Raw genomic sequence first — 18,277 nt, 5'->3', positions numbered from 1 at the left:
ACATTCTTTGATAGGAGGAGGCCAGGCTGCCTGGCCTTGTCCAACCGCACTGCCCTGGGTTAGCCTTTTCACGAGGTACAGAGTTCTGGGAGGGCTCTCTCATGACACTCATCTCATCCAACAGTCATTCATTCCACAAGTATTTATTGAAGGCCCACAACACGCAGGGTCCTGTGCAGATGGGTACCCAGGGCATAGAACCGAGTAAGAATGCTTTCTGACCAGAGGGAGCTACTAATGTAGTAGAGGACGAGAGGCACCCCAAATTTCTGGACTGTCCAGTTAGGTCATTTTAAGTGGTAACAGGTCTCATGTTACAGTGGGACTGCCTTCCGCTGAGTCCCAACCTTGGGATTGTGGGCAGTAGCTCCAGCGGGCGGCCCCCAGAAGAACTCTGCTACAGGGGCTGTCAACCCTATGGCCTCCCCCATGCAGAGGGGAGCTCTGACTGCACTGTTTCTGGCTCGTCTGCGCTCTGCTCCCAAACCACTTTATTATTATTTTTAAAATGTCATTTATTTATTCATGAGTGACAGAGAGAGGGGCAGAGACACAGGCAGAGGGAGAAGCAGGCTCCCTGTGGGGAGCCTGATAAGGGACTCGATCCCAGGACCCTGGGATCACGACCTGAGCCAAAGGCAAATGCTCAACCACTGAGCCACCCAGGTATCCCTTCCCAAACCACTTTAGCTAGGACCTCCGCAGAACTGAGGACAGAGTCCATGTCCAGGGTTTGAGAGGAAGTAATTAATCAGGGATCCAGTACATGGCTGTATCATTTTTGTGCCCAGCCAACAAGGCCAGTAGGGATGGATGGAGCTGAAACCATCAAGCCTGAGTGTCCACAGGGCTATCATCACCCAGAGAATGATGTCCTTTCTAATTCATCACGGGGGTGTGTGTGGCAGGAAGAACATTTATCTAGTTGGCATGAGGGTGCCTCATATGTTAGTGGGGACCTGTGACTACCAGAACAAAATGAGAGAACAGAAGAAGCAAAATCATTTCCCTCCGTTAGATAGCTTTCCGAAAAGCCAGAGAGGTGAGCCCAGCTTAGGGTCCTGGGGCTCCTATCCTTTAGAAACATTCCCCACCTCTCAAGAAATCACCAGAAGGCATGACAGGAGATTCCCAATAAGAAGGCAACCGAGCTCTACTCTGAAGCAACTGGGCATGTTTCAGAGGGAGGGGGCCCTATTTCCCAGTTCTACCCAGAGAGCTGTCCCCTACCTCGTGTCTGTCCCGTACTTCCCAGGCCATCGGGTTTACTATGCACAGAGCCCATTGTGTTTCTGTGCACCCCACCCCACTCCCACCCCCACTGCCTGCTCCCTTCAGCCTGTCACAGCCTGGCTTAAGAGAAAGGAGGTCACATTCAATTCCTGTGGCCGTGACTGTGACCCATAGGGGCTTCTAAGAGGAGCAAAGAAAGGGGAGGCAGCAAGAGCAGGGCCCTAAGCTCTCATCACTCACTGGGACCTGGGTAGGTGGGAGCAGGAACTTGGGAGAGCACTGGGGGGGTGGGGGGGCACCAACAACCAGCAATTCAAGGACAGAAGGACACCCACAAAGAGACACTGCAAAGACTTATTGGGATAATAAGATGAATAGATTTAATCATTCTTGTTTGAAAAACAAGACATAAATTAGTATATATATATAATTTATATATTTTATGTAGTATATATACTATATACAGACATTAGAAAATGTGTCCTCTCCTTGAGGCTGAGGGAGAGGTGAAGGACGGTGGTGGAATGACTTGGGGGTGGGGGGCGGAGGAGGCTGAGTGGTGAAGGTGCAGGATCAAGGAGTTGGTGGAAGAGGAAGAGGAAGACCACCACAGTGCTAGGGCTTGCAGTGGTCACGGGGTGGGGGGTAGGGAGTGGGGGGAAGGGTTCCCCAATGGCTGCATCTCTGGCCCATTAAACAATTTGGTCCTGGGGGAGGAGAATCAAGGAAGGGGGCGGGGGGGGGGTCCAGTTTCTGGGGAAGGGCTCCCCTGATCCTTGCTGGGAGAAATTGCCACTCAGGGAAGGGAGGGGAGGGGACTTTATTGCACTAGGGTGGGGGTTCCAAGGATGGGTGGGGGGTTAAGCACAGTGTACATCGTTATAAAACTCACATAAGAATGAGAGATTACACATGGTGGTGAAAGGGAGGCAGACACAGGGCAGGCATGAGCGTGTGGCAAACAGGGGAGGTATGGAGAGGTGGACAAGAAGCAATCTATACAGAAGAAACATTGGCTTTCTATGTTCCCTAACAGTGGGACAGCTGGTAGGGACTCCGTGTCTTCACTCCCATGAAGGTTATGGGGGACGGGGGTGGGGTGTAGGGGGGCATTGTGGCAGCAGCAGTAGTTGTGTGTCAGGGAGGATGCTAAACAGTGTGAATTCCCTTCCAGACTCTGGGTGGTGGAGAGAGAGAGAGACAGAGAGAGCGGTGCAGGACTGCACCAGGTAAGGCGCTCAGCTTCTTTTCTTAGAGAGACAAATCCACAGGTTCAATACACAGCCAAAAGCATATACTCAGGATTAACATATCACGCTAGCTTCCAGAAGTTTAAGATATAGTCATCGACACCCCCCACCCCTACCCCTATCCCCCCTCCCCCCACCCCCCATCCCCAATCCATAGCTAAGTCAAACTCCTAAGGACAGTCTGTCTGGTAGATGTTGAGAGAGGAACCCCACCCCTGAAGCAACAGCCCCTGTACTCAGCTGGGCCAGGCTGGGCCAGGCTGGGCTGGGCCGGGCGGGCTCCAAGGCCTGCCATGGGTCTCCCCAGGGCAGACGTTTTCACCAGGTACCTTACCCAGAATGAGTGGGGTGATCCCAGATGCTTGCTCCCTAGTGGACTGAGCCACCCTGCCCATCAGTGAGGGACAGGGTACTTTGGGGATGGCTGGTGTGGAGCTACTGTGCCTGGGGGCAAGGGCTCCCAAGGCTGACAGCCTATTGGGCTGGCTGTAGACAGCCCTGTGTGGTGGCTGTTTTCTGCAGACCTACCATCAAGGCATGGGCCCTTTAGGGTGGCTTCTGCAGAAGTGAGTGAGTGTGAGCCCAGGGTGGGTGGGCACAGCTGAGCTGAGTGCCCTCTCCCCTCCACTGGGTGCTGTGCCCTGGTACTACTGTTACTGCTCCCGGGAGGGGGAGCAGACTCCAGGAGGAGCTCAAGGCCCACGGGCCTGCCTACTTCAGGCCCTAGCTCCCCTGGCCCCCAAAACAGAAGAGGAAGGTGAGCCTGATGTCACCTGTCAGCCCTAAAGAAAAGATAAAATCCAGCTCTGCGGCAGGCAGGCGTAGTGACGAGGGGCCTTGGCCCTCACAGTGACGACCAGAGGCCGGGGAAGGGGCGAAGATACCCAGGGTGGCAGCTGCCGGAGCCCGCAGGGACAGCCTCAACCCAGGGAGTTCTCACTCCCTGAAGACGGAAGGCTCTCCGACCCTGACAGGGCTGGGCAGATGCATACAGGACACACCACAAGATGCAAAGACCACAAAGCTCTGAACCTGGGGCTGTGGTTGGTGGGGGGGGGGGCAGGCCTGGGTGGGTGCCCTACTTGATGAGGGTTTTTAAGGAGCGGGTGAATGTGCTCATAACAGTCGCTGAAGTTGGGGAGCCCGGGAAGTGCCCTGTGGCCACCCCAACAGCTGTTGCCTGCTGCTGCTGCTGTTGCTGCTGCTGTTGCTGCTGCTGCTGTTGCTGCTGCTGCTGCTGCTGCTGCTGCTGATTAAGGTTCCGGGTGGTGGACTCCTCGGCCGCACGCAGGAGGAAGGTGTAGTTCCTTACCACCTCTTCAACCTTGGCCAGCAGCTCTTGGCGCTGGGCCTCGGAGCGCACGATGAATACCAGCCGCACAAAGGTCTCGATGAGGCTGCTCAGCACCTGGAAGCTGCCCGTGATGGCTGCCAGCATGTGAGTTGGGCTCTTGTCCACATTGGCCACGCGGCGGCAGGAGGCCCGGAGCTCCTTGAACTTGAGAGAAAGCTCGAGCTTGTACTCAGAGATCTGAGAGACATAGGGCTTTGGAGCGCGGGCCTCAGGGCTGGCCACGCACTGCCGCAGGACCGTCAGCAGCTCGTTGGTGTCCAGCCTGGCGGCCAGGAAACCGTCGGGCAGGCCGTAGGCGCGGGCCCGCAGGGCACTGATCTTGGCCAGGCTCCCCTCGAAGGTGGAAACCCGCAGGTCAATTTCCTGGGTGCGGGAGGCCTCGGGGCTGCTGCTGCTGCAGGTGGCAGCATCCAGCACCTCCAGGGTCCTGCTCATCACGGGCACCACCTGCTCTTCCAACTTCATGCCCGGCAGGATCTTCATGGGGATGGAATAGGAGAGCTCGTCCTTGCCATCACTGGCGTCATCCCCCATGTCGCACTTGCGGTAATAGAAGCAGTAGCGGATGGAGCAGCATTTGCCGCTCTCGCTGTCCTCATCCAGGTCGACGGGCTTTCGGTACACCTCTTCCGGCAGTGAGAATACTGCCATCTGTCTGGGGCCTTTGGTCTCGGGGGCAACCTGGACATATGAGGGGTCTCCCAGGGTTGGTGACTCCAGTGGCTTGTTTTTGGGACCCAGGCCCAGAGGGAGGCCTGCCTCTACCTCCTTGGCCTCCCTAGGCAGCATGCCCAGGGGTGGGTGTGGATAGATGTCCGAGGTCAGTGATGCCCTGTCACCCTGATCCAGTTCGCTGATACTGTAGCGGCGCATCAGCTTCCGGTAGTTGGGTGCTCCCAGACACTCCCCCCCTGAGGCACATGTGGTCAGGCAGGAAACGCCACTCTCTGGATCTGATCGGCACTCTCGGGATTCCAGGCTGGTGGAGCGGATGCGCCCCACGTTGGTGGGGCTGCTGAGGCTCAGGCCCGGGCCAGCCTCTGGCTGCCTCTGGGTCAGGGGGACTCTGTCCCTCTCCCGCCCCTGGAGGCCGGGTACTGGCATCTGAGGGGCCTGAGGCCGGCCCCCCCGGCAGAGGCGCTTGCAATCACAGCTGCGCCTCTGCTCCCGTGACATGCCAGGCCCCTGCTGCACAGGGCTGCTGCGCAGCTGGCAGCTGCAGCGGCCTGGTGCCGGGGGCTGCAGGTACTCAGTGCCTGGCAGCTCCCCCTGGCTCGGGGGCTTCAGAAGCTCTTCAAGGAACTCGAGCTCGTACTGCTTTACCTTCTGCAGCTGGGCCTGCCGCTCATCAGTCTCCTTTTTCTGGCGGGTCGGGAACGTGGCAGAGAATAAATTGCGGAGCCGGAAGGGCCCTCGGGAGGACTTGGGCTTTGTGGGGCCTTCAGAGGCTGAGTGGGCTCCATCCAGGGTTGTCTCCAGCTTCAGAGAGGGCATGGTGCTCACCTGCCGGCTGGCAGCCTGGGGCCTCAGGGGGCTTTGGCCCCGAGGTTGGCAGCTGGGGCTCTGGCCTCGGGACTGGCTGCTGGGGCTGTGGCCATGGGGCTGGCAGCTGGGGCTCTGAAGAGCCATGGAATAGCCGGCTCGGGGTACCAGGCTGGTCTCCTCGATCTTGCTGCTCTGGGCCATGCCCTCCAGCTGCCCTTTCTCCCCCTGGCTGGATACGGTGCCCTGCTTGTGCAGGGTGGGCTTAGCACCCTCTGGCCCAGCCTTGCCTGCCACCTCCCCTATAGACTGCTTGCTCAAGGACTCTCTGCTCGCTCGTGAAAGGTAGCTTTTGTGAGGGAAACTCTGAACAGGCAGCCTGTCCTCTTGTGGGGAGAGGTGTGGGCTGTCAGCCCGGCTGCCTGCAGGTGCTCTGGAGCCAGAGGAGGCCTCGAGGCTCAGCTGCTGCTGGGAATTCCGAGAGGTCTCTGGAGCACCGGGGCTTATTTTGAACTTCAGATTCTTATTGGCACTACCGCTCATCATGCTAACTTCCGTCCTTCCCATGCTGACCTCGGGCCTCCCCACACTGGTCTCCAGCCTTCTCTCCCCACTGCTGGGGGGGTTCACTATGGCCCTGCCAGGGGTAGGGAGGCTCTTAGGGTGAACCACCTGCTGGAGGGCGGCTGAGATCATAGCCGGGGTCACGCTGCCCTTCGGATCTAAGAGAAGCTTGGGACTCAACCTGACTTCTTTGGGCACGTTCTCCCTTAGTTCAGAGACCTGCTCTTCACTGAGGGACGGTGTGGCTGCCCTCAGTGACACCTCCAGGCCTGCCCGAGTGTGGCCAGGCCCCTTGTCCTCAGGAACTGGGGACAGCAGGCTCAGATTCTTCTGCTCACTGAGCTGTGGGGACAGCGCCGGGTGCACTGCCAGGGCGTATGTTCGCTCCCGCTGTGGCTGAGATTCTGATGTGGGCAGCTTCCTCCGAGCGCCAGGGGGGCCGGGACTCTGGCCTGTGACAGTTGGCTGCAGTGCTGGGTTGGGATCTGGGCGCCCAAGACCATAAGGGGCTGTGAGGACAGCCTGGGCTGCGCAGCTCTGGATCCGGAAGGGCAAATCCTTGCGAGCCAGGAGGCTCTCCTTGTTGAGGTGCTGGGCCAGAAAATAGGTGGTGTTCTGGTGCTGCTTCATGGCAGACATCATCTCTGACATGTCCGTGAGCTCTGAGGAGTTGGTTTCATGGCCTGAGTCCAGCGATGATTCAGGGGTGATTGTAGCCAGCACAATCAGACCTGGAGGGACAGGGAGAGGGCTTGCTGCACTTACTCCAATCAAGTCCTTTTGCCAGCCATATGGAGAAAGTTTAGGGGGAGGTGGGGGCCAAGGGCAGCCAGCAGGATTGAAGCTGGGGTGGGGGTGGGGAAGCCTGTCAGTTCAGGCAGGGGGGACAGGGGGAGAAGAGGGGAGAGGTGGGGAGGGGCAGAAGGAGGCAAGCTGGAAGAGGACTCCCAAAGGGTGGGGAATCCGAAAAAGAAACAAAAGAGGCAGAGAGGATGTCTTCTGGGCAGTTTGATGGCAAATTAACATGCATGGCACATGCAGAGCAGCATGCTAATCATCACTATTTTTAGATTCAATAGTTAGGAAATGTTTGTCAATTGTCTTGAAGAGGGCTGCCAAAGAGACGCCCCTCTCTATCTAGCCCTCCTCAGCTGGTCAGGCCTGCCTACAGCGAGGCCCTTTCACCTGCATCTGTCCTCTCCCCAGTGACCACAGGGGCCTCCAGCTAGCCTGGGAGTAGCTTGTTTCTAAGCTCCAGACTCTGAGCAAAAAGGAACGGTGGCCCCAAGGGCTAAACACAGCGGGGGGGGGGGGTGTGCCCTACCACCAAGGATGCCCTCGTGCACACAGGAAAGGTAGGGGCTGGTACTCTCCCAGGTCTCAGCTGGGCTGCCTCCTCACCCACTCTCTTCGTCTTCTCTGTCCACATTTCCTCCTGCCTCACATACTTTCTCATCCGCCCTATTCCTCTTTATTCCTATTCTGTTGCTGTAGCGTTCACCTGTTCTTTTTTAGGTGTCTCTCTGTGCGCATGCGTGCGCACGCGCGCATGTGTGTAGGTATGTGTCGTGAATATGGGTGCATGTCTGACACATGAGCTTGTCTACAAGATGGACGTATGTGTGTCCAAAATGGGGAATAGCAGGCATGTCGGCTGGCTCTCCCACAAAATAATCACTACTAGTAATGGCTACTACTTACGAGTAATACTAATGGCTTTACTTCTTTTTACGTTCTGGGCAGTGCTTTGCTTGAATGATCTCCATTTGTGCTCACAGCAAGCCTACATGATACGACTGTCATTAACAGACCCACTTAAAGTGACAAAAGTGAGGTTCAGAGAGGGTAGGTGCCTTGCCAAAGGTCATACTGAAAGTGAGCCAAGAAGCCAGGACTTGGGCGCGTCTGACTGGGAGCCTATGTTCTTAGGCAAGATAAAGAAAAGAACTCAGCCCTGAGCAGGGTTGGCTCCTGGCTCCCCTGATCCTGGGTTACTAGGTGGTTAGTTGGTCATTTTTTTTTCTTCCAGCCATGTGCATGCTGGATATTCTTTGCCTGTCTTCTAGATCTCTCACAATTTTGCTCTGATTCTTCATCCTGGCCTGGCTCCGGGGCTGTCACAGCCCCAATCCCTGGGGTCCATCTGCAAGACATTTCCAGAGATGGAATGGTGAGAGCCAGAGTTCTAGCTGGAGATGAGCAGCCGGCCCCTGACACAGCATTGTTGATTTCCTGATCCTATCTGAGCTACCTGTGGCCATCCACGGCCCTGGCACACCACGGTTACTTTGACCTCAGCTCAGAAATAAGCAATATCACCTGCTGGCCCTGGCCAGCAGAAGGGAGAGTAGGCAAGAGGGAGGAGGAACAATAGGCTTTTACCTGCAGTCTGTGGGGGTGGGGGGTGTGGTCCATCCTCTGAGGCTGCCAGGGCTTCCAGAGCCTGCAGAGTGGACACCAGGGCATCATCTAGCTCCTGGGCATGATCTCGTACTGTCCGGGTCTGCACACTGTCAATGAGTGTCACTGGAATCTCATCATACAGGAGCCCACACAGGTGGCGTCCTTGCTCCTGGCTCTGGACTGCCCGGCGCTTGGGGTCGTCCTCATCAGAACTATTGTCTCGGAAACCAGGAGGTGGGGCGGCAATGGCAGGCAACAGCGAAGTGCTCTCATCTTCCTCCTCCTCCTCCTCCTCGCTCCCAGGGGGTGGGAGGGACATCAAGTCTACCATATTGTCAGGAGAAGAGCTGGGCTTTCCACCTTTGCGAGGGCCCAGCTGCTCCTGGAGTTTGGCTTTGCAAGAGTCACAGTAGAAATTCAGGGCTTCGGCCCCAAGGGAATTGTCTAAGGTGTAGGAGCGGGCCCTGCTGGCGCAAGGCTCATGGTTGAGGCTGGCTGCATCAAAGTCATCGGGGATCGCCTCATAGCCTTGGCCGGAGCTTTTGGAAGTGGGATCGGACTTGGTCCGGGGCCTGGTCTCCTCAAAGAAGATTAAGTTCTCGTTGACATCTGTCCGGCTTTCCTGCTCCTTCCTTTGTTCCCGCATGTGGAGGTAGCAAAAGCTGACAAGCTCAGAGTCGGCAGGTGGGGGTGTGCAGTGGTTCGACTTCCGGGGGCTGGCGCCCACGCTGCCCACATAACTACTCTCCTTTTTCCCCAGGTGGCCCCCAGTGACAGGGCGGTGGGCGCTGTGCATGTAATCTAAACCCAGAAAGAGAATCAACAGATGAGCCCTGGTGCTCAGGACCATGGCTGCAGCTCCCTTGGTGTTTCTGGTACACAGCTGGATGGCAGGTACCGACAGAGCATTATTACCTGGCTGCGAGAGACCCTGAGAGTACCACAAAAACAGCCCCATGGTGTCTGAAATGGAAACCGGCGTGGGGTGACGGGGGAGGGGCTGAGCAGCTTGGTATCTGGGTCCAATGGGTCTCTTACGTGGGTATATCTGCTCTTAAAGTCAGCTGTTAACACACTTTCACTTTTTAAAGTCTGAAATCCCCCTTCAGATTGTCCCTGCCCATCCCCACCTCTCAGAGCCTTTTCATCCCCCCAGGGCTCTGTTACTCTTGTGTTAGGTTCGACCTCTTCTGGCAGAAGGCAATAAATCTGGCCAGTTACTTAGTGCCTTGGTGGGAAAATGCAGAATGGACCACATACAGTACCTGAAAATTTGCATTTCAGAGAGGACTCTCATGGAAGGACCCTAAAAAAATAAAGCTCTACTTATAGTATTGTGGGCCTCTGAATGTGCAAAGTCTATGGGAAATTCGCTGGGATGTGTGGATGTGGGAGGAGGATGTGGGATGGGAAGCATTCTTCCGAGTCCTCAGATCTCACTACTTCTCTGTATCCGTGCAGGGCCAGCCTGCCTGCTCCAGTAGAAATTGGGGTAGAATGTTCTTGTCAATAGCTTTTAATGATGGTAGGTGTGTGCATCTGAGAATTATCCATCACAAATGAAATGCTTTCTCTCTACATGGCTTCTCTCGCGTAGACCGTTTCGGGGGCCCTTCCCCATGTCATCTGGGAGAATATACTCAGACAAGGCCAGTTCATTTTGCTACCAGCAGACAGAGCGACAGAGGGCAAGCAGGCACTAACTTAGGCTAAGGTCATCACACACCACCCCATTTAATCTTCACAACAAGCCAAGGAGGTATGTGCTGTCGCAATCCCCACTTTGCAGAGGAAGAAACCAACCTGTTTGGTTATGTGACTTATTCAAGGTCACAAGTCATAAATGGCAGCCTGTATTTGAGCCCAGGTCCGAGGGACTACAAAGTCCATGTTTTAAACCATTGCTCTATCGTTCCTCGTGGTGGTCAAGGTACCAGAAAACAAACCTTCAAAATGCCTTCTGATTTCCAGTTTGACAGGATCAATGTGTCAGTGTTGCTTTTCAGTAGACCTTCCAACCATTACAAAAGGATGGTGCTGGCACTTCACGACACAACCCCAAAGTAAATGAAGCAACAACTGACTGAAATGAAAGGAGAAACCTACACAATTCAACGGCAGTAATTGGACACTTCACTACCCCACTTTCAACAAAGGATAGAGCAACTATACAGAAGATCAACAAGGAGATAAAGGGTCTGAACAGCTATAAACTAAGTAGACATCACAAAAATCTATAGAACATGCCACCTACCAACAGCAGAATATACATTCTTCTCAAGGGTACCTGGAACGTTCTCCAAGATAGACCATATATAGGTCATAAAATGAGCCTCAACAAATTTAAAAGAAATGAAATCATACAAAATATATGTGTGTTTGAGCACAATGGAATTATAAATCACAAAGAAATTTGGGAAATTCACGAGTATGTGGAAATTAAGTAAAATGTACCTAAATAACCAATGGGTCAAGGAAAAAATCACAAGGGAAATTGGAAAATACTTTGAGATGAATGAAAATGAAGATACAACGTACCTAAACTTGTGGGATCTAGCTATATTAGTGTTTAGGGATAAATTTATAGCTATAAACACACATTAAAAAGAGATTTCACATCAATAATGTAAACTTCCACCTTAACAGACTTGAAAAAGAAGAGTAAACTAAACCCCAAGTAAGCAGAAGAAAAGAAATAGGAAAGCATAGAGAGGACAGAAAAACACTAGAGAAAATCAATGAAAATAAAAGTTGTTCTTTGTTGTTTTTTGAGAGAGAGAGGGAGCACATGTGAGTGAATGGAGGGGTAGAGGGAGAGAGAGAAAATTCCAAGCAGATTCCACATGGGGCCCGATGTGGGGCTTGATCTCATGACTCTGAGATCACAACCTGAGCTGAAAGCGAGTCAGACGCTTAAACGCCTGAGCCACCCAGGTGCCCCAAAAGTTGGTTCCTTGAAAATATCAATAAAATTGACATTTAGCTGTAGAGACCAAGCAATTAAAGAGAAGAGTCAAATTACTAAAGTCAGGAATGAAAGAAGGACCATCACTACTGACTCTACAGATATGGACTTGATTATAAGGGATTTTAAAAAGAAGCTTATACCAGAAAACATTAGATAACCTTTGTGAGTGGACAAATACCTAGAAATACATGATCAAACTGACTCAAGAAGATAGAAAAACCTGAATAGGTCAATAGCAAGAAAAGAAATTGAATTAGTAATTAAAAGTACCCACTCCCACTAAAAATAAAACTCAGGCCCAAATGGCTTCACTGGTAAATTTTGCCAAATGCTCAAAGCACTTATACAAATTCTTCACAGATTCTTCCAAAAAACAGAGAGGAAGGGAACACTTCATAACTTATTCTATAAAGTTGATATTACCCTGGTACCAAACCAGACAAAACATCACAATAAAACTACAGAGCAATATTTCCTATATAGAAACAAAGTTCAACAAAATACTAGCAATCTGAATCCAGAAACATATAAAAAGCATTATACACCACAACCAAATGGGATTATAGGAATGCAAGGTTGGTTTAACATCCAAAAAAATCAATGAATGTAGTATACCATGTTAAGAGAATGGTAGACAAAACCCACACAATCATCTCAATAGACTTGGGAATTCTTGGGAAAAGAATTTGGTAAAAGCCACCACCCTTTCTTTCTTTAAAAAGTGTATTTATTTATTCATGAGAGACAGACAGAGAGAGGCAGAGACATAGGCAGAGGGAGAAACAGGCTCCCTGCAGGGAGCCCAATGCAGGACTCCAGCCCAGAACTCCAGGAACACAACCTAAGCCAAAGGCAGATGCTCAACCACTGAGCCACCAAGGGGCCCCGAGCCACCACCCTTTAATGATAAAATTCAAAAGGCTAGAAATAAAAGGGGACTTCCTCAACATGGTAAGGATTATCTATGAAAAATCCACAGCAAACAGACCTGATAAAAAGACCTGGTAAAAGACTGAAAACTGTTTTAACACTTCTACTCAACACTGTACTAGAAGGCGTAGCCAGGACGATTAGACAATAAAATTAGATATAAAGTATCCAGATTGGAAAGGTTCTCTGCATGCAGATGACATGATCTTGTATAGAAAAAATCCCAAGGAATCCACAAATGCATTATTAGGCCTAATAAGCTTAGCAAGGTTGCATGGCAAAGGACAATACAAAAATTAATTGTATTGTTATACGGTAGCAACAAACAACCTACTAATGAAATTAGGAAACAATTCTATTTACAATAGCACCAAAAGGAATACAATACTTAGGTATAAGTTTAACAAAAGAAGTGCAAGACTTGTACAATGGAAACTACAAGCATTTGTGAAAGAAATTAAGGAAGATTTAAATAAATGAAAAGATATTCTATATTCATAGATTGGAAGACCCAATCTTGTTAACATGGCAGTACTTTCCAAATTGATCTACAGATTCAACATAGTCCCTATCAGAATCCCAAATGACTTTGTAGTAATTGACAAGGTAATTCAAAAATTCATATGGAATCACAAAGGACACAGAATAACCAAAACCATCTTTATAAAGAACAAAGTAGGCAGACCCACACTTCCTGATTTCTCTTTTTTTTTAATTTAAGATTTTAGTTATTCATGAGAGAGAGACACAGAGAGAGGCAAAGACACAGGCAGAGGGAGAAGCAGACTCCTCGAGGGGAGCCTGATGTGGGACTCGATCCCAGGATCCCCGGATCACGCCTCAGCCAAAGGCAGATGCTCAACCGCTGAGCCACCCAGGTGCCCCCACTTCCTGATTTCAAAACTTAATACAAAGCATGGTAATCAAGATGGTGTGATACTGACTGAAGGGTAGACACATAGATCACTGGAATAGAATTGAGAGTCCAGAACATAAACTTTCATGTTTATGATCAAAGAGCCCAACTGAAAAATGGGCAAAGTATTTGAACAGACAGTTCATGAAAGAAGATATACAAATGGCCAATAAGCATATGCAAAGATGTTCAACACCATAAGCTATGACGATGCAAATCAAAACCATGAGATACCACTTCACCTCCACTACAGTGGATGTTAAAAAAAAAAAAAAACAGATGGATGATAACAAGTATTGGTGAGGGTATGGTAAAACTGAATCCTCCAACATTGCTGGTGGTAATGTACAATGGTGCAGTCCTTTTGGGAAACAGTTTGGTAGTTTCTCAAAGTTACCATTTGACCAACAGTTCCACTCCTAGTTGTATACCAAAGAGAACTGAAAACATAAGCCTCCACAAAAACTTGTACATAAAGGTTCATAACATTATTATTCATAAAAGACACAAGGTAGAAACAATCAAGTATCCATCAACTGATGAATGGATGAAAAAAGGCAGTCTGTCTGCCAGATGGAATATTATTTGGCCAAAAAAACAAATGAAGTAGTGATACATGCTACATCGTGGAAAACACTATGCTAAATGAAAAAAAGCAAGCCACAAAAAGACTGTAAAGTGTACAGTTCCATTTATCCACAATGTCCAGGATAGACAAAGCTATAGGCCCAGAAAGTGTGGTTGTTTAGTGCTCGGTGGTGACTAGGGGGGAACTAGAGAATGAGCACTAATAGGTACAGAGTTGATTTTAGGAGGGGTAAAAATTTTCTAAAATTAAATTGTGGCAATGATTGCACAGCCCTGTAAATACATTATATACACTCAGAAATGCTGAGTTGTGAACTTTAAATGGGTGTATTTTCTGGCTTGGAATTTATATCTCAATAAAGCTGTTTATTTAAGGAGTGCCTGGATGGCTCAGTCAATTAAGCATCCAACTCTTGTTTCAGATCTTGGGGTGTTGAGATTGAGTCCTGTGTCAGGCCCATGCTCAGCATAGTCTGCTTGAGATTCTCTCTCCCTCAGACTCTCACCTCACTCATGCTCTCTCTCTCTCTCTGTAAATAAATAAATAAATAAATAAATAAATAAATAAATAAATAAAATATTTTTTAAAAAGCTGTTTATTAAAAAAATAAAGTACAGTACTGGGCAGAAAGTGAACTCTCAATCTTTAGAAAAAGAGCCAAAAATGTGCTCTGCACTTGAAAGAACTTTATGGGGTTTATTGTACGTAATCCTGTCAAACCTCTCCTGAGGTAGGTACTGTTATCCTCAGTTTACAGATAAGGAAACTGGACTCAGTTTATGGAGTCTATTCATGATCACATGACTAAGATAGGGCAGAACCATGACTAGAATAGAAGCCAAGTCTCTCTACGTTCAGATTCTAAGCCCTTGCTGTGTTCCATAGACCATGGTGCCCCTTTAAAGATAGACTCAGGTGCACCTGAGTGGCTCAGTGGTTAAGTGTCTGCCTTTGGCTCCAGTTGTGATCCTGGGGTCCTGGGATCGAGTCTCCCATCAGGCTCCCTACAGGGAGCCTACTTCTTCCTCTGCCTATGTCTCTACCTCTCTGTGTCTCTTATCAATAAATAAAATCTTTAGGAAAAAAAAGATGGAGTTAGTGTAAGTAATTAAATCCAGTAGGTTCAATTTAGGCCTTAGTGGCTGTACCTAGGGTGCTCTGGATCAACTTGGGGAATAATATGTAACTACCCTCTCAACCTTAGTGAAGAAGTGCTCTAGGGCAGTGCTAAGCCTGAAGCACAAACTGTCAGTTCAAGAGGTTTCTATCCTCAGGCACTGTCCACAGATCCAGGCCATCCACCAGGTGCTAACCACCTATGAGACAGCTGTACCATCAGTGCAGCCAGCTTGGCAATAAGCTGCCATAGAGGTGGCTCCCAGGGGCATGTCCACTAAGCAGGTGGTTACTCTTTTCAGACAAGGGCTGGAGGTCTAAGGATGGATTCTCTCCCTGAAAGGTGGGAACATTTTCCAACATCATGATTATAAGGCCAGGTGATGCCCAGACCACCACTTGGTACTGTGATTTCCAGATCCAAGTTGCAGCACAGTGCTGTGTGGCAGAGAAAATATGTCTGGAAAAGTGCAGAGCTCCTCCAGACATAAGGTTAGAAATGCAAGGAGAGCCAGGTGCACTCGGCTGATGGCTGGAACAGTGTGCCTCTCAGATTGCAAATCTGCTGTAAATTGCTCATCAGCTTTCCCCAAAAGGGATGTCCTTGTCTAGCTCTCTTTACTCAGCCACTCAGAAGACTGCTTCAAAAAAATGCTTGTAAAGAACAGGATGGCAATCCAACTAGAATTATGTTAAAAAATATATGCAGTGTGTGTACACACACATATATATACACACATACATAGAGTCAGGGCAACACTGAGTCAGCCAGATTTCTATGTTGGCTTTGCTATATTCTACAATCTGATGATCAATACTGGTCAAAAGGGGCACCTGAGTGGCTCAGTGGTTGAGCAATTGCCTTTGGCTCAGGGCGTGATCCTGGGGTTCTGGGATCAAGTCCCACACTGGGCTCCCCACAGGGAGCCTGCTTCTCCCTCTGCGTATGTCTCTTCCTCTCTCTGTGTGTCTCTCATGAATAAATAAATAAAATCTTAAAAAAAAAAAAAACGGGCACAGGGATGACCTAGAGGACATTAGAGACACTCAATTTCTTTCTGAATCATCTGAAAGCATCTAGTATGTTAGGTAAAGCTTTAGTACTCTGTGCAAGTTGCTGGTTTTTAACTGCATGAAAATAGGTGAGTTGTGCATCGGATATACACAGTAGCCATTAACCAGAATATTCAATTTACCAGACCGAGCTGTCTTCTAACCATGGGAGAAAATCAGTGAGTTCTTCTGACTGTGCCCCACCACTGGGACCCCCAAAGCCTTATTTTCCTGTATCTCCCACGATACTGGAGACAGCTGGTGGCTGCCTCCAGATCTCCCAACAGCTCCGTACAGGTGAGAACTGGCATTTGTCTGAGACTTTCTCTAAACTGTGTCGGTCCTCAAGCCCAGGCATTGTTCTGTTGTGGCAGTTGAATTTTCCCTATGCAAATTCAAAGGTACTCACGACTGTACTGACATTGTCCATTCAATCAATACTCTGTTATCCCACTAGATTGTAAGTTCTGTGAGGGCAAGGACCCAGCACATAATGAGTTCCTGACAAATAGTTGATGAGCGGCCCCTGGGTGGCTCAGTCAGTTAAGCGTCCAACTCTCGGTTTTGGCTCAGGTCCTGATCTCAGGGTGCTGAGATCAAGCCCTGTGTTGGACTCCGGGCTGGGCGCCGAGCCTAATTAAGTCTCTCTCCCTCTCCCTCTGCCCCTCAAACCCACCCAGTGCACTGGAGGTGCACACATGTGCTTTTTCTCTCAAAAAAGACAGAAAGAGTTGCTGAGTAAATACATGAGATAACTACTTTGGGGAAACCACTGATAAAGCCCAAGAGGCAATCCCTCCCCTTCCACGTCCCTAGTTTCCTTTTTTTCTGGGCCCCCAGTGAGATGCAATACTTTCTTTCCTAGTTGCTGGTTTCACAGCAGCCTTTAGGCCCAGCAGGCTGGGCACGGAGTTGGGCCATCTGGCAGCTGCTGTGAGACAAGAATACTGCACCAGACAGAGAGATCAGGCCCTTAGCAGGCTGCAGTGCTGGCCCTGAGGAAAAAGCCCAGATGAGTCTGGCAGGATGCCTGTTCCCTAGAGGCCTCTGCCAAACAATAGCTGGCCACCAGGGTTTCTTTCCTGGGATGGAAGTGGGGGCCCAGGGAGGAAATGTGTTTCCACTTTGTACCAGGAACTGGTGGCCCCCCACAGTAACCTGAGTGGAGGGCTCCCCAGTGCACTACTTGCAGTCCCCCTTTCTGTTTCTGGGGGCCACAGGGTCAGGTGTGCACACTAGCCTCCTATAGGCTGAGCTGTAATGCTTATCGTGCCCCACCCACCCAAAGCACTTAGTGGTTGCCATTGATCCAGCATCTAATAGCTCAAAAGGCCACATACTGGGCCCAGGCATGGACCCACACTGCTGAGGAGGCGAAGCGGTACAAAGTGAACAGCACGGTGCTCCATCTGGCTCCTGCAAAGAGACAGGCCCTGTGCTGGAGGCAGCTGAGCCACCGTCACTCTGAAGGCCCCAGCGGGGACTCTCAGGAACCAGGGAGGGGCTCTAAAGCCAAGCCTAGCATTTACATAAGCCTTCTTTCCAGGCTGAAATCCCTTCTAGAGAATCCAACGAAACTGATTTGCCTCTGGAAAGGCAACAGGGATGCAACCTGGGGTGTGTTCAGCAACAGTGATGAGGAACAGGAAGCCCGTGCCCTCACTTGGAGGCACTATGCTCAAAGAGATGTATACCTAAGGGTGGCACTGACCAGGATGCTGATGGGATAACGGAACCCTTTGGGAGGTGGATAGGACTACAGAGCCATCTCTGGGGCCTTCCAAAAGTGGATCCCCCAAAGAGCCCTCACTTTTACCTCTGGTTCTTGGCTGGGCTCCAGGCTCCCCTCTTCTGCCTTTCCTTTTCCCTTTCTCTCTTCCTATCCTGCTCTATAAGAGGCATCATTTACTTGGCTTTGATGACAGAGAGCATCACAATGCTAACCTAGGCTTGGAAATCACTTGGCCACCTGCAGGCTTGGTAATACCTATGGGCATCCAATTCAGAGCTGTTCACCTGGGGATGTGTGGCAACTCGGCCTCTTGGTTTCTTCCATTCCTAGTCAGTTCCTTTGCTTTTCTACATGGAGCCTCCTCCTATGCCTTGGGGCCACCTGTCCTTTCCCCAGCCTATGTTTGGTGGATTGCCCTCCACGTCCTGTGGATGATGTTAGGAGATGTACACATGAGTTTGTCATGATGTTCATGATGAAGACCACATGAGGGGATGGGGGTGTGTGGGGTTGCACAACTCTCTGGGAGCTGGGACATCCATTGGGAGTGGGCTTCTACTCCCAAACTCCTCCATCTAGATTAGATATGACCACACTGTAGCCCTGAAGAGTGAAGAAATGGCTGACCTGCCAGGCAAATGGATGGAGAGGCTTTGGCAGGCAAGGAGGGCAACAGCTTCTGCCATG

The 18,277-nt window shown here is 50.4% G+C and overlaps 1 protein-coding gene across 3 annotated transcripts in view; it reads right to left on the bottom strand.

The window, feature by feature from the left end:
• Window positions 1-2,463: 2,463 nt before the first annotated feature.
• Window positions 2,464-18,277, bottom strand: part of FRMPD3 (FERM and PDZ domain containing 3) — a 138,130-nt gene continuing 122,316 nt past the window's right edge. For 2 of the 3 annotated variants that reach the window (XM_072744323.1, XM_026014875.2), the window contains 2 exons: window positions 8,266-9,087; window positions 3,473-6,614 (listed from right to left, as the gene is read on the bottom strand). In XM_072744323.1, the coding sequence (XP_072600424.1) occupies window positions 3,562-6,614; window positions 8,266-9,087 (3,875 nt within the window). In that variant the 3' untranslated portion in view covers window positions 3,473-3,561. Of the gene's footprint in view, window positions 6,615-8,265; window positions 9,088-18,277 lie in introns of all 3 variants that reach the window. The other variant, XM_072744322.1, reaches the window with a different exon arrangement.

The sequence above is a fragment of the Vulpes vulpes genome, chromosome X, assembly GCF_048418805.1.
Source record: "Vulpes vulpes isolate BD-2025 chromosome X, VulVul3, whole genome shotgun sequence".
Taxonomy (NCBI): domain Eukaryota; kingdom Metazoa; phylum Chordata; class Mammalia; order Carnivora; family Canidae; genus Vulpes; species Vulpes vulpes.
This window is presented reverse-complemented; position numbering and strand designations above follow the sequence as displayed.